The sequence below is a fragment of the Aspergillus saccharolyticus genome, assembly GCF_003184585.1.
Source record: "Aspergillus saccharolyticus JOP 1030-1 unplaced genomic scaffold BP01scaffold_6, whole genome shotgun sequence".
Lineage (NCBI taxonomy): Eukaryota > Fungi > Ascomycota > Eurotiomycetes > Eurotiales > Aspergillaceae > Aspergillus > Aspergillus saccharolyticus.
This window is the reverse complement of record NW_020290616.1, coordinates 535592-549712: the sequence shown is the minus strand read 5'-3', so window position 1 is coordinate 549712 and position 14121 is coordinate 535592. Positions and strand designations below refer to the sequence as shown.

Here is a 14121-nt window from a genome sequence, read left to right as displayed (position 1 = left end):
TTTCCCACAGGGAGTGAGGTACCCTACTTGGTTCTTTGCAACAAAAAAGTCCGGGGCAGATTAATGACGTGAAGGCAGACAAAAAAGAAGAGAGACTTTCGAAATAAAAGGAGGAGCTTTGCGAGATGGAATTATTTCGGGCCAGCATTCCTCCTTAAAAACCATCACCAACGCCGCACGAGACTTCCAGTTGAATTTCCGGTTGAGGGCAAAGGACGACCAAGGGTCTCGTTAGTGGTGTCTAGTTGTGCTTGACCCATGCAGCGTACCAGAGCCCTGGGACCGACTGACCTGTAATTGAGGCCGACGGTGACTGCGCCCCCCGTCCGGTTGAGGGAGGGGAATGTCGCTTCTACGGCGGTTAAATGAGGTTGACCGGAGTGATGCGTAGCGCCAGCAGCAGTAGGCTGAACAGGGGTGCGGAGGGTGTGGTGGGTGGTGGAGGAGGAGTTGGAGGTGGTGGTACGTCGTTTGGGAACAAGAAGAGAGGGGTCGAGACAAGATCAATGGAGGAGGCGAAAAAAAGAAGGGCCTTGCGGTGATGGTGGAGATGGTGGTAGTGGTAAGGTAGTGTAGTAGTAGTGGTGTTGGTGGTGATGATAATGAGATGATTGATGGTGGTGGTTGTCTGGTGATTTTGATGCCCTTCGTCTTTCGTACTTTCCAGCTCTAGTCTTTCACCTCCATGGGCAGTTTCTGTCTAAAGAGTTGTATATGATGTACAGCATCCGCCTCGAGATGAATTTTTTTCGGAGGAGATAAACTTATCAGGTCGAAAGAGATAATGTCCTCGAAATATAAGATTATAGAATTTTGAGCATTTCGAGGAGATTGAATAATCCTGCCAAAAGAAAACAAAAATAAAAAAGAAAATAGAAAAATACAAAATTCAGGAAAGGAAAGCAGAGGAATTCTCCAGCGCAGAGCTTGTTTCTTATATGCAAGGATGTCGTCTGGAAATATTCATTCACCTACTGAGTGCTTAGGAGGATTCGCCACTTTTTCTCCACGTAAAATGGGTCCTTGGAAGTTCTAAAATGGAAGTAGAGTTGGAATAAAAATAATAAAAACAATTATAACATTAATAACAATTAAAAAATTGTAATAATAATAATAAAAGCTGCTGCTGATGCGGATGTCATTGACGGATGGAATAGTTCGGGGAGTGGAGATCATCCAAGGATCACGTTGGCAGGCAAGCAGGACAGACAGATAGACAAGACGTGCTGGCCAAACCTGAAATAAATCAGTTTTCTGTGTACTGACATATAACTACATCTGTACGAATCCCCGTTGGCCCGGGTAATTACATTGCGGTCACCGTATTTTTTAAGTTTTTCTTCCTTCTCTTCTAACTTATTTTAATTTCTCCCTTTAATAACTGACCTTCGAGAGGAACGAAGGCAAAATAACTGGGCTGATAATAGATCGAAGGATCAATGGATTTATTTTGATCTAGGTTAAATTCCATTCGATCAAAACTACCTTACTATTGTCATCACCTCCCCCCAAAAAGGACGAACGGATCCACTGACTGAAGAGCAAGCCAGTCTAGTCTAGTTCATGCACCCTGCAACATCAGATCAAGAAGCACTCTCGCCAACGACATTGGAAGGAGCCGCAAAAAAAAGTGCCTTGATTAGATTGGCAGAAATTCGGATAGATGTGGATGAAATCTGTCCTTTCAGGATTGAAGTTTGCAGTCAGAGCTGGCCGCGCCAAACCGTAGTAGTGAACGAATGGTACGGAGTATTGAGTACGTGATATGGAGTGACTACTAGGTAGTTAGTTGGACCCCGGGTCCGATGGACCAAGCTCCACGGGTCGAAGGCCATCAATTGATCGGTCTCTGACTCGCACGGTTACCCTCGACTATGCTCATCATTCAAAGTCAACGGAATATCGGATGACCCCTCCAGCTCCTAGGACCGCTCAAATATTCAGATAGGAGCATGAGCGACGACCCCATCCTACTGCATGCGCTTCGGAAGTGAAAGGACAGAGTCAGACTATTAGAACAACTAAGGGGACGGACGGATCTATCCTCGTCCTTGCACGGAACCTCGCTCGAGCGCAACCATGCAGTCATGAAGAATGTCTTTCTAAATCCAGGAAACCGTACGGTTCTCCCTCGGAGCTCATCTCATGCAGCTCGATTTCTGACTAGAGCACACAGATGGAACAACCTATTAGGGCGATGACAAGTATCAGCTGCGAATTAGCTACTAATGGAGTATCAGGTCTGATTACTCGATTCCCACACAGTGGTCATAATGATCACACCGAGACTCTATAGTCATACACAATGAACAATGCCGGATTGTAATTCACATACCGAGTTCCTCAACTCCGGTGAAACAGAGTCACATCGGATATTGCTGTAGAAGTTTCCCTGGACGAGTGACTGGTCAGTCAGTATTGACCTGTCGAGGAGGGGGCTCGTTTGTCTTTCTCCTTCAGATATCTCTGGCCCTGAAGAATGTGTCATGCTTGCCGTAATGTTAATTACGGCAGCAAGGGCTCGTATTCGAATCTCCACCAGCATTCCTCCTGCGCAGGATAAAGGATGCGGACGTATTAAGATGATCCAAATCGTCTCAAGCTCTCTCGAGCCAGCAGCCAAACCCTACGATCCCCAAGAACGATCTATGAGCGATCAGATAGCCAAGTATCTGGATGAAAAGTGGCGGGCAGGTAAGTTAGGTCAATGCAGGCTTATGAAAAGCCAATGTAATAATTTGTGTAACTTGTGTAATGCTTGATGATGGGGAATGGTAACTTATCCACATAGAAATCACATCAGAGAACAAGGTGAGGATGACGCGGTAAAATTACGCCTGCCCGCCTCCAGCTGCCCTGCAGCCCTGCCATTGCAGGGGAAGATACAAGGAAAATACTGAGCTGATAGGTCGGTTCCATGGCTGCAAGACGGGTGGACCGAAACGAAGCATTGCAGGGTTCATCAGAAATTCGGCTGTTGACAAAAAATTTAGATAAAAAAAATGCATAAGATCATAACATCAGACGACACCTGATCTGCTTAACTGGTCAGTTCGTTTGCTCCCTCCGGTGTGCAGTGTGGCACTGGGGTATGTGTGGACTCATCACCACCTTCCGTACATTTACTGCATTGCGAGCGGTGGAGTCATTAAGTGCTAAAGTAATTAGTTTAGGACTTTATCAATTCAGTGTTCGCCCCGAAGTTGCCGGCATCTACGGAGTACTCTAAAACCCGCCATGTCGAGGAATTCCACCGGGTCTCGACCCATCCGAAAGTAAATGAAATGATGGTTTCCATCCAACTCAGAAGAGATTGGCTCGGTTAGTAGTGTACCGGGAACACGTTTGGTGGCAGGAAATGATCCGACAGTTTGTCAATCCGTACGAGCACAGTCACTGCATCACAGGAAGGGAGGGGGGGGGGGTGAGACCCAGGATTTTAATCAGGAGAGGAGGTCTTTACGAAAGTCAACTGCCGGTGGAGAGATGGACGATCTGGAAAAGCAAGGTGCATCGTTTCGAACTCCCGCTACGTAGTAGCATGCAGCACAGCCATTTACCCGTGCTCCGAAAGCGATAGGGCAGAGCAACAAGAAAAGGCAGCTGGAGCCGTATGATTTGCTAGACGGATTAATAAATAAGTCAATGATTACTCAATTTAAATGGAAAACAATTGTCACCATTACAGCTGAAAGGATCAATTGCAGTAGTATTCTTTGGAGACATGGAAGCGAGAAGAGATACTAACAGAAATTAACTGGAAATGGAAGAGAAGAGGAAGGAGAAAGGGGGGGGGATTGGGGGGGCGGGTGGTTTCAGGCTTGCGAATCCGCTGCAGGAAAAAGGAAACCCAAGCGCAGGCAACAGACACAGAAACAGCAATGGTTGGAAGCGACCAGCCAACAAAAGGGCGCGCATAGCCCGCGTCTATTGGGTGCGGAACAGAATCAGCAACCCAACCTGCAGTGGCTTTGCTAGCTTACCATTGTGTCGGGACCAACTTACGAATAGAATCGAAGCTCTATAATTGCCTAGCTCTTATGGTCTCAGATTGCACAGGGCCGCTGCTGAAGGACAGCAAACCTGACAGCCAAGCGGGAGACACGATGTGAGTGGGGACTTACCCCCCGAATCCCCCCCTTCTTCTCTCCCACCTCCCCCCCCAGTCTTTCCCCCTCCACCGGTTAGAGAGGAAATAATGAGCCACCCACACAACTGTGCAGCACTCAGTAATACCGCACTGCACTGCATCTGGATTTTTGCCCTATCGACTGAAAGATTTCGAACCACACTACCTCACCCAGCCAGTACTAAGTGAGAAATAACAATAATACTCACAATAATAATCTTACTCTTTGAAAAATAGAAATTGCAGTCACCATGCTGCTCGACTCGATCTTCTCAGGTCACCCTCCCCTCCAACATATACTCTCCTTACTGCTCATCCTGTACATGCACAGCCAGGTACTCCGACTGTACTACAGTCTAGATACCAATCTGCAGAGCTTGCTGCCAACGCATCTCTGCAGAGGTGAGCCGATCACTATTTTCCTCCCCTCACAATTGTCATTAAACGGGATGAGCTCATGTCTACTACCCTCCATGGTGATTAAGAGGGGGTCAGAAGGCGAAGCAAGGAATATAGCCAGTTTTCACGTGCCCCGGTTCTGAAGTTGATATGCATGATAACGGCGAAGAACACAATGGGCAGCCCCTCACCATAAGGAAAAAATCGCACGACCATACGGAGTACAAAGTCCCCCTTCCGCTGCTGTCGAACCACTTATCGTTCCTCGTTTACAGATAACCCGACTTCTACAGAGGTCAGAAGAATACTCCGTACTCGTGATGAATCGTAGTCACCAGCCTGGAATTCATGGGAAAGCAGTTATAGTGGATCTTACTATAGGAATGCCAAGAGTGTCTGTGGGAAGAAGAAAATCTGGAGTTATTTGTCAACCTTCTTCAGTGAGCTGCTAGTGCTGTCTGTCAAGCCTCTGATTGCAATGATTGGCAAAAGCAGCATCATTTTCCAACGATGGAGAAACTTGACTATTGCTACTAAACCCATCTGGGTAAACAGTCAGCAAACGGTGGATGGTGGTCGTCCGCTGGGGTCCAAGTTCTGGCAGACGGACTCACCCACCTTCCTTAGATCCCGAGGCGGCGAGCCTGATTCCGAATGCTTTGCAGCTGTAAGGAGACCAATGGGGGAATGGGGGGGGACCCGCAAAACATCGTACCTTTCAGGTATGAAGAAGCAATGATGAAGCGGAAGAAAGCAAAACGACACAAAAGAGAAAATAAACTTTGCGAGATCACAAAGACTCACTCTCCTCGTACCGCAAGCCATTCATGGGCGAGAGTTACCTGTTCTAGGTACTCTGGGTAAGGTACCTGATACCTGATGATACACCGAAAAACGTTTGTTCTAAACAATAAAAGCAAGAACCCTGAAGAAGCTTACCATGTCTTCCCCCTCTTCCCCCGGAAGGAAGATGGGTTAAAGGTTCAACAAAGTCGATTACGGATTGACTGACTATGGTGTCACTAAAGACATGGGTGCAGTATTATCTCTCCACAAGTCGGCTGTGGCACCGATCTGGTAACTCCGGGACCTCTATACGAGCCAACAAATCAGGTATTCAGGTATTTAGATGGGAATCCACGGTATCCAATTTGTAGTGACGGTCGGAAGTGGTATCTCTGCGGGTGGACTGTCGATTGGGTTGGGGGTCGGGACACAGATTGACTACTTAGTAATTGAGAGGTCGTAAGCAGTCAGTCGGCCGGCCGGCGGGCGGCAGTACGTAGTAGTAATACAGACTACGGAGTAACCTAAGTAGTTACGAAACTCTGTGTAAGTAGTACTGGTAGATACAGTACCGCTTCCCTCAGGCACTCTCTTCTTTTCTTCCCCTTTGCCCCTTCTATCCCTTCTCCAGCCTAACCGGCCTTGTCTTCCATTGCCTTGGCATTATCATGACTTACTTACCTAGAGGCTAGTGCAGCCTTCAATTTCATCTTTGCATGAACTTATTGCTCACTCACTGTAAGCGAAATCTTATTCGAAATTCATCGGTGTAAGCCCCCGGAGGCGATAGGCTCACCAAGTGGAGAGAGACTTAACTTACCGCCATACCATTCCTAAATAGCTCCCATTCGTCTTGCAAGGCTTCCTCTTCCTCTGCTCCTTAATCAGTTGACTCGTTAACTAACCTCGGAGGTCCTGCTGACGCGAAGATGACGAAGGTGGGTGCCCCCTCTGAACTAATGAATAGCCCTCGGCTTTGAAGGTGAGACTGGTCAATTGTTTATCGACCATGCTATGCGGCACAGTCAACTTGCGCAAGTTTCCCAAAGTTTCACTATATCCTTCCATGTGCCCCTTCCAGAGCGCATACTCATGTGCTGTTCGTGGAGGACCTTCTTCGGGCGCTTGTGCAAACGAACATCCACTCTATCGATTATGACTTCTGGCTGCGAAGCAGTCGGTCAACTCCTCCTCCTCTATCGCCTACATTACTGGTTCTATACAGCACAGTCAAAGCACATATACTTGCATATCTGCATTGCTACATACAGCAATCCGAAGCTGCGCCCGTGTCTAGACCAGGCGCACACCAATGCGTCCGCGGAGAGACCGGCCGGTCTTTCTTCCTCCTTCCTTCCCGCAATTCCACAGCCAGAGACATGACTCGGCGGATGATCGTCCGCTCCCTTGTACCTGTTGTAGATCCCCTTGTCAACCGGCAGAGTTGACTCGGGTAAGCAGACCTGGTATGGCTGTATCATACAGACATATACAGGGGCGTGAGAAATGAGAGAAGCATTGCTGCCTTATCCCATACCTCTGAGCGATTACAATTGAAAGAAACTGCAATAACTGTCCAGGCTCCAACTAAGGCCGACAGCCATCCATCCCCTGTCTACTCCGTACCTTAGTACTCTTTTCGCCCGTCTCATCACACGCGTACCCGCATGTGTGTTTGATCACGTGGGCGACGATTGTCCAGGATGCTGAGGACCTAAGCCTATGAAAACGGCTTATTTAAGAGCAATGGCGCAGCTGGGCAATCTGATGAACATGGGAACTCCCGTCTGGTTGGCGGTCAAGGGCAGTGTTGCGATTTGGGTGGTGGGTACCTTCATGCCAGTGCCACTGGAAACAAGACGAAGACAAAGAAAATGTTTCGACAGGGGTTGGCTTCTCCCCAGCGAATGAAGGTAGGGAAGACATTGTTCTGACTCGTGGTCGAGTACTCCTTACAGCGTACAGCAGCAAGACTCGAGACTCTTTGTTGACAACATGCTGCCGAGGTACCGATCAGCAGCTATGTTCTTTGTCAAGCGCAGGAGGTAGCAATGTAACTAACTCACTACAGCATCACTAACGGAGGTCTACTCCGTACTGACCGGGAATTTGCCTAACAAACCTCAGCTACACATCCGTTGCGGTCTGCGAGATGGGTTAGGAACATTACTTATTAGAAACGACCTAGAATGCGCAAGGTTTGCGGCTCTTCATCAAAGACACGGTCTTGCGCGGAAGTTGAAGACATTGCCGCGGTGCCGATGGACCCTCCCAAGACCACTTAGTACCACGCTACAATGCACTATTAATTCCACTACTTATGGATCAACTACACCAAGGATGTAGTCCCGCCGTCTGCCATGCTGCAGCCAAAGTTCGCAGTGTTGTCTTGGAAGCTGAAACGATTTCACCAAAAATGAGTGATACTAGCCGACTTGCAAGCGAGCCGGAGTGCTCTTCGATCTCTTTGAGGCACAATGACCCTCAAGGGACGTTCAGCTCCATCCTTACCTGATAGGCACTGCCGCGCACATTGGAGCCAAAATTCCTGGGAATGCCCAGCCTGTCGATCCCATTGCGCTTATGGTCTTGACTGGACGGAACAAATTTTATCAAGGGAGACTGTGATATCATCAGATCGTGGTGGTGCGACACCTCGGAGTCGAACCCGAGTTTTTTGCCTGCCTCCCGCAGGATGAACCATGAGCTGGTCAATCCTGGTAGACATGCTCCATCACCCTTTCTACGGATATTGTCCTTCTCTTCCAACCTTGTAGCAACATCTTTTTTCCAGGACCGTTGGTGCCGACATCTTCACGCCTGAGGAGAAGAAGAGGAGGAGGAGGAGGAGGAGGAAGGGGGATGGAGAGGGGGTCACATTAGGGCAGATCTGTTAACATGGAAAGACCACGAATTAAAAGTTCAATCGAAGAAAAAAAAACGCTGCTGGTCCGAAGACCCTCATGCATCACTCCTTATGAATCCATAATTATGCTAATCAAGCAAAGCGCGGCTGGTTGAGATCGAGGAATTCCTTACACATGTGAATATTGGCCTGTGCGTCGACCATATAGGCCAGGGGGATCTTGCTTTCTTCATCATCGATTGGCGGAAGGTATCTTGTTGTCCTCCATCTTTCTCATCATTTTCGCTGCTCTTCTGCCGCGTCATTTCTCAGAGCCGACATTTGATGGCAAAATGGCTGAGTGATGCAACGGTGGACCAATCCACAGTCTTCTGCATCTGCAAGTACAACTTCACCGAGTATCCCATAACAAGAACATTCAGGTCTATTCAGTAATGGGTCAGCTGTCCACGTAGCAGTATCTTGACTGCATTGGCCAATCTCGCCCGCGCTTGATTTTCGAAGCCATGCGGGATGTTCTTTTCAGTAAAAGCGTGAACAGTGAGAGACAGTCAATGGACTCAATCCATCAGGCTGAGAATGGGAAGAATGTGCGCCAGCTAGGACTAAGTCTTGTTTCCAGACGCCAATGATCGGCTTCGACACCACTTATCCTTGACCATGATGCCTCATCTCTGCGCAATGGCGTTGGGTGATATGTCAGTCTCGGTCAATAGTGATGCTGAAGGCTGCATATGTATCTGCAATCCCTATCTGTAAAGACTTGGGCAGGTGAAGCAAAAGTCGCTGGTTTCATATGTTAATCCACGGGGAGCTCTTGTTCCTCTCTCCATGACACCGATGGGTTAATCTTCCAGGAATCAACCAGGGTACTTCTTGACACTCAGACATGCCTATATGTAGTCATGTGGTCGAAGCTCGCAGTCCTCCCTCTCATTATCTAGTACCACTACTCCTTTGGACAGTCTTCAGGATTTTCAAATAGTGACGCTAGAAGCTCTTGGCGTCATCACACTAATTCTCTTGAAGTTTACCAACGGGTGATACATCCTTCGTTGGTCCGGCGCTACGGCTCAGAGCACACTCGATTCAATTTGTGGTTTTCTTCTCTTCTCTTCTCTTCTCTTTTCTTTCCTTTCCCTTTCCCGTTTCTTCTCCGCCGCGTGCACTACGTTTGATCTCACGACCCATGGCACATAGATCAGTTTCTAGTCAGATAGCGCCACTTCAGACCAATGTACGGAGTACATTTGGGGCTGATCTGGAACCATGGGACCATAGTGAGCTGGAACACCTGCCATGCTATCTGTTTCCGGTGGACCGCGCACCAGACTGACAGGGGAACGAATTACCAAAGCTTCCGGGGGCGTGAGTGGAATCTTCAATTACCCGTTATTATTGCCTAGAGTGCTCCAATCGAGGGGGGAAATCAGACCCTGATATACTGAACCCCAAGCTCGCGTTCGGATTTTCTATCAACGAACGATGTTCCCCTTTGTGCCAGCTAACAAATAGGTTGGAACTCATGAGCCCCCGTGAGACTCAACAACAACAGCAAGCGCTGGCATTCTGCCCGCAAGTCATTTGTGAAGCAAAATCAGGAGACAGCATCTTTGAGCAGCGTTCGTGGCCTGTCTCAGATCACGCATCGATTTTCTGAGTCGGGGTCAATTTTGGCTAGTGGTAAAAGAGGGGCAGGCCATAACACTAGCTACCCTTGCCTGCTAGCTATCCTTCGTGGACACAGCTCATAACTATCTCTCCTGGGTGGTCTCAGTCTTGGGATCGGCTTCTGTTGCCCCTGCGTCGCTTCAGCACGTGGGGCGTGTCGCCTCAGAAAATCCTTTCTCCGCCGGCGTAGTTAGTGACGGTCCGGACCCGACGGTGGCTATAGTAGTTAGTTAGTTAGCAAGGAGGCACTTTATTCACTCGCCACAAGGCACCTGGATTCTACACAGTAAGTCACCTTCCTGCATTTGATCTCATCAGCGTGGGTTCTTTCACAGAAACTTACCCACGGTGTACTAGCTTTCTAAGCGCATCCTGACATTGGCAGAGGCTTTGAATCATTGCAACTCCAGTGGTCGGGAGAATCGGCTTTCCGTACGTCGCATCGGCTCCCCAGTGAATGCAGGAGATTAACATCTCTCCTAGGGCCTGTCTATCTACATTCCTGTTATGACATGCGGCGCAGTCGTTGTGCATGGGTTGAGGTCTGATTGTGGGCAAATCATACTACTAACCTCCAACCGTAGCTCGACATGCTTCACCTGTCTAGTTTGGTACACTATACGTAAGCTTGATATTATCAAACACGGCCGTGCGACGACCCTTGAGTCACGAGTCAACCATCGTCAATTTAATTTGGGTAAGGTAACCTCAGCGGATGACACGCACTCACGAACACGCTAATGAATCAGAGATGGAGAGCAAGCGAGCGAGATAATGACACATGGATGGGAAAAGACAGCCGCCGCCGGCCGCCAATGCATGCCATGCCATGCCAGTACACGTTCCTGTCCTGTCCTGTCCCGTTATGTTATGTCATGTTTTTGGCAGTATCACGGAGAGTATTATTGTCTCACGCCATCAAGCCGTACGTACTGTCAATACACCACTTTCCGCCCGTTCGATCGACACCAAGATCGATCAGTAGGCAAGGTAGTTGTCTAACTACTACTAGATGTAAACGCGGCCCTCCTTCCCTTTCGCAGTAGTAGCCCGCCCCCGTTTATTACGGAGTAACGTTAGTGCCTCCACAACAACCAACACCCAACTTGACCTTCCCCTCCTCCACCCGACATCCCCGTTGCCTTTCGCCCATCACCCTCCCCCCCTGCCCACCCACCCACCCCCAGTAGCACAGAACCCTTTGACGGGAGAGGGGAGAGGGAAGAAGATGAGGAAGAAGAAGAAGGAGGAGGAGGCTACGGGAAGGCACGCACCCAGGTAAGCTTACTTCCGTACCTTAAACCGGATTGAAGAACCGCTTAGCTAACGAAACCACCTGGAAACCGCCGAGTCAGTGCTTTCTGGCTCACCCCTCGAGCTTCATCACCTTATGTTCGTGATAACTCCTTCCCACTGCACTCTAAGGATTGACGGACAACCACCGCAACCTTGCCCGCCCCAATTTCCGCGCTCACTGGGAAACCAATTGCCTCACTTGCAAGGATCCTTGCCTACCCACCCTACCCAGAAGGCAGAAACCCCTCAACTAGACGCAAATCGCTCAAGACTGTCTACTAATGCCCAACTATCACACCCTCTACCAGACTGTCGGGTCCGTTGGTGCATTCTCTTTCGCTGCTAGTCTCAGCCGGTGTGTTCTGCCCCTCCTCCCTCTACGCGCCGAAACCAAGTCTTGGGCGGCGCTCGAACGGAAAGGCAGCTGAAATCTTTTCAGGCGGACAGTAAAATCGAGGCCAGCACAAACTTCCCCTCTCCTTTCCATTTTCCGAATCTGAAGCTCCTCATGATGGTAAGGCAAGCAAGACCCCACGCCCTCATAGGGTACAGTTAGCGATTGTGGTAGGGCGCGCACTCAGGGAGGCTTAGTCGACTCCGTACTTCTCACCAAGTTTCAGTGGAACAGATGGGGCTGAGAGCCAGTCGTGCAGATGCCACCTCTTAAACTTGCTTGTCTCACTTAGCCTACCCGACTAGTATGCTCACGTCGCCCTTTTCCCACTTTGACGCAAACACTACACAAGCCGACGTTGGCGACATGGGAGAGTCGGAGTCGGAGAGTTTTTCCCGCTGGATTTCCCCCTATTTCATAGCGAGTCACCACAGAACCATGTAAAAAACCAATTTACGCAGCAATCAATATCTCTCTGACGGCTCTTCCTTCAAAGTCCGACTCCGGTCGCTGCGATCGTCAGGCTTCGAGACCGGAAGCCCCCACTGACTGAGGGGACAAGGAAACTAAGGTGACATCTCTTTGTTCCCTCCATCGTCGGCGATCTCCGCACGGAATCCACTCCCAATGATAGCTTAGTCTTGGGTCCGTCCCTCGACCGGATCTCGGCATGCCTCATCCGCGCCCTGTTGCAGGTCAACTCCAGTTTGACCCTGTGGTTCCAGCGTTTTCCGGTGTTGAGTCTTGCATTTCAGTATGACCACAACCGGCTCGAGTCACAGGCGGTTCTCACTGCAACAAACCTCATTCGTGGTCAGGCTATGCCTGTCATCTTTCCCATCACTGCCACTGTCAGGAGTGGATCCTCGTTGCGCTAACTAATGTTGGTCGACATCTTTGGGGGAATAAAAAATAAGTTCTGCATTTACCACGTCCAGTAGGACTGAAATAGATGACTACCTTGGTTTAGAGACTACCTTAGTCTTTACTGAAATTAATATAAATTGCAGACGAGCAGGCCACTCAGTACGATGATCTCCCTCGATGGGGCCGGCTAGCCTCCACAGATGGCTAGGCTGACAGGACTAACATTTATTCAACGATACATTGAGTGCAACGCAAACGCGAGCTGCATCCCGACTCACAATCGGTAAGGATTTTTTAGCAGCAGATCAGCAAGCGCCAGTCAGATCGGTGTAGGAATTCTAGCCCCGAATTCATGTAGGAGTATGTCTCCGAGTCCGGTCACTAAACCTCACTAAACGTGCTAGCCTGGAACCGAAGAGAGGAGATTAAACCTCTGTGACGGCATCCGGAGAAAAAGCCACCAGTCAAGCATGGAAGCAAAGAAGGTACAGGGGAAAACAAAAAGGTAAAGTAGGAAGCAACAAAAAAAACAGTTGTTTGACGTGCGCAAACACTGCTGTCTGCTTACTGGTGAGATGAGGAGAGAGACCCATCAATGCCGAGCACAAGCGACATCCTCATTGCCCTCTCGTCCTAGCGTGGCAAGCTAGGAAGAGAGGGCGGGGATAAGAGGGATCCTTTTTTGGGATCGGAGACTTGGTTATGACCGAGTCAGGTAGAACTAACCGAGGACAACGAGCAGTGTAGTACCACTGGTTGTAAACTTCTTGCACTGAGTGACCAGCATGTGTTTTTCCGAATATGCAACTTTGTCTTGCTTGGAATTGATTGTCCCAGCTTTCCTCCTCAATCCCTTTGTTGGTGGAACTTGTTTGGTTGTGGATATCATTCAATTTACCGTCAACGCCATTCCACAAATGATGAAACTGTGCCCTGGTTCCGCAAGTAAAGGACTAACTTGGAGTCGAATTTACATCATCTGTGCCGGAGCATTTCATCCTCCCGGTCGGATCTCGGACCAGCGCAAACAGAGGGTAAAAAATTTTACCTTGAAGGGAAACGGGAACGGAAGCTTGAACCACTAACTGAAGTTCGGAGGTTAGATTTCCCGTCGGATGGTCGAGTTATACTACGCTGGCGCGCTTTACCTCTCAAATGACATACTTTTACATCCGATAACTACCTACCACGTATTCTATAACTAAACCCCCCCAACTTGCCTTTAGAAAAGCCGGCAGGGCTGGCTGGGACCGGCGCAGCAGTTATGGGATGATGGCATGGCCCGCGCATGGCTGTCAGATGTCAAGACAAAAAAGAAAAAGAAAGAAAGAAAAAAAAAAACAAAAAAAAACAGAACAAAAAGAGTGAAAAAGGAAAAAGGACCTTCTTTCTGTTGAATTCCACAAATCTTCGGGGTTGAGAGTGTGGTTTGGTGCGGGTTGTCTTGGGTGGTTCCGGCGGATGGAGGGGAAGGATGGTCGGTCGGTATTGTATCTCTATTATGCCGATTCTGTATAGTCTCGTAAATGACCCGGTGTGTGTATCTGTGTATCGGTATTTTCAGTTGGCAATGATTATTGATGTCGATTGCCTAGGTGGAGGTGGTGATATTGTTGAAGGGAATTGATGGCTTGTTGTGCTCTTGTTTCTCCGTCTCCTCTTGTGATTTTCTTTGGATTGTTCTTTACTATTTATATATAGAAAGGAGGGTTC

At 48.8% G+C, this 14121-nt stretch overlaps 2 protein-coding genes across 2 annotated transcripts; one reads left to right on the top strand and one right to left on the bottom strand.

Annotated features, from left to right (window-relative positions):
- Positions 1 to 2498: 2498 nt before the first annotated feature.
- BP01DRAFT_421493 (uncharacterized protein) lies at positions 2499 to 3358 on the top strand (the record flags this gene model as incomplete). The annotated part of the gene is made up of 4 exons (XM_025579517.1): positions 2499 to 2694; positions 2792 to 2811; positions 3025 to 3089; positions 3190 to 3358. 4 exons carry the CDS (start codon positions 2499 to 2501, stop codon positions 3227 to 3229), a joined length of 321 nt encoding a protein of 106 aa, XP_025433752.1. The 3' UTR covers positions 3230 to 3358.
- Positions 3359 to 4809: 1451 nt separating this feature from the next.
- BP01DRAFT_197173 (uncharacterized protein) lies at positions 4810 to 5495 on the bottom strand. The gene is made up of 2 exons (XM_025570992.1): positions 5147 to 5495; positions 4810 to 5071 (listed from the first exon to the last, which is right to left on the bottom strand). The coding sequence occupies exons 1-2, from the start codon at positions 5351 to 5353 to the stop codon at positions 4949 to 4951; spliced, it is 330 nt and encodes a 109-aa protein (XP_025433751.1). The 5' UTR covers positions 5354 to 5495; the 3' UTR covers positions 4810 to 4948.
- Positions 5496 to 14121: the final 8626 nt, after the last annotated feature.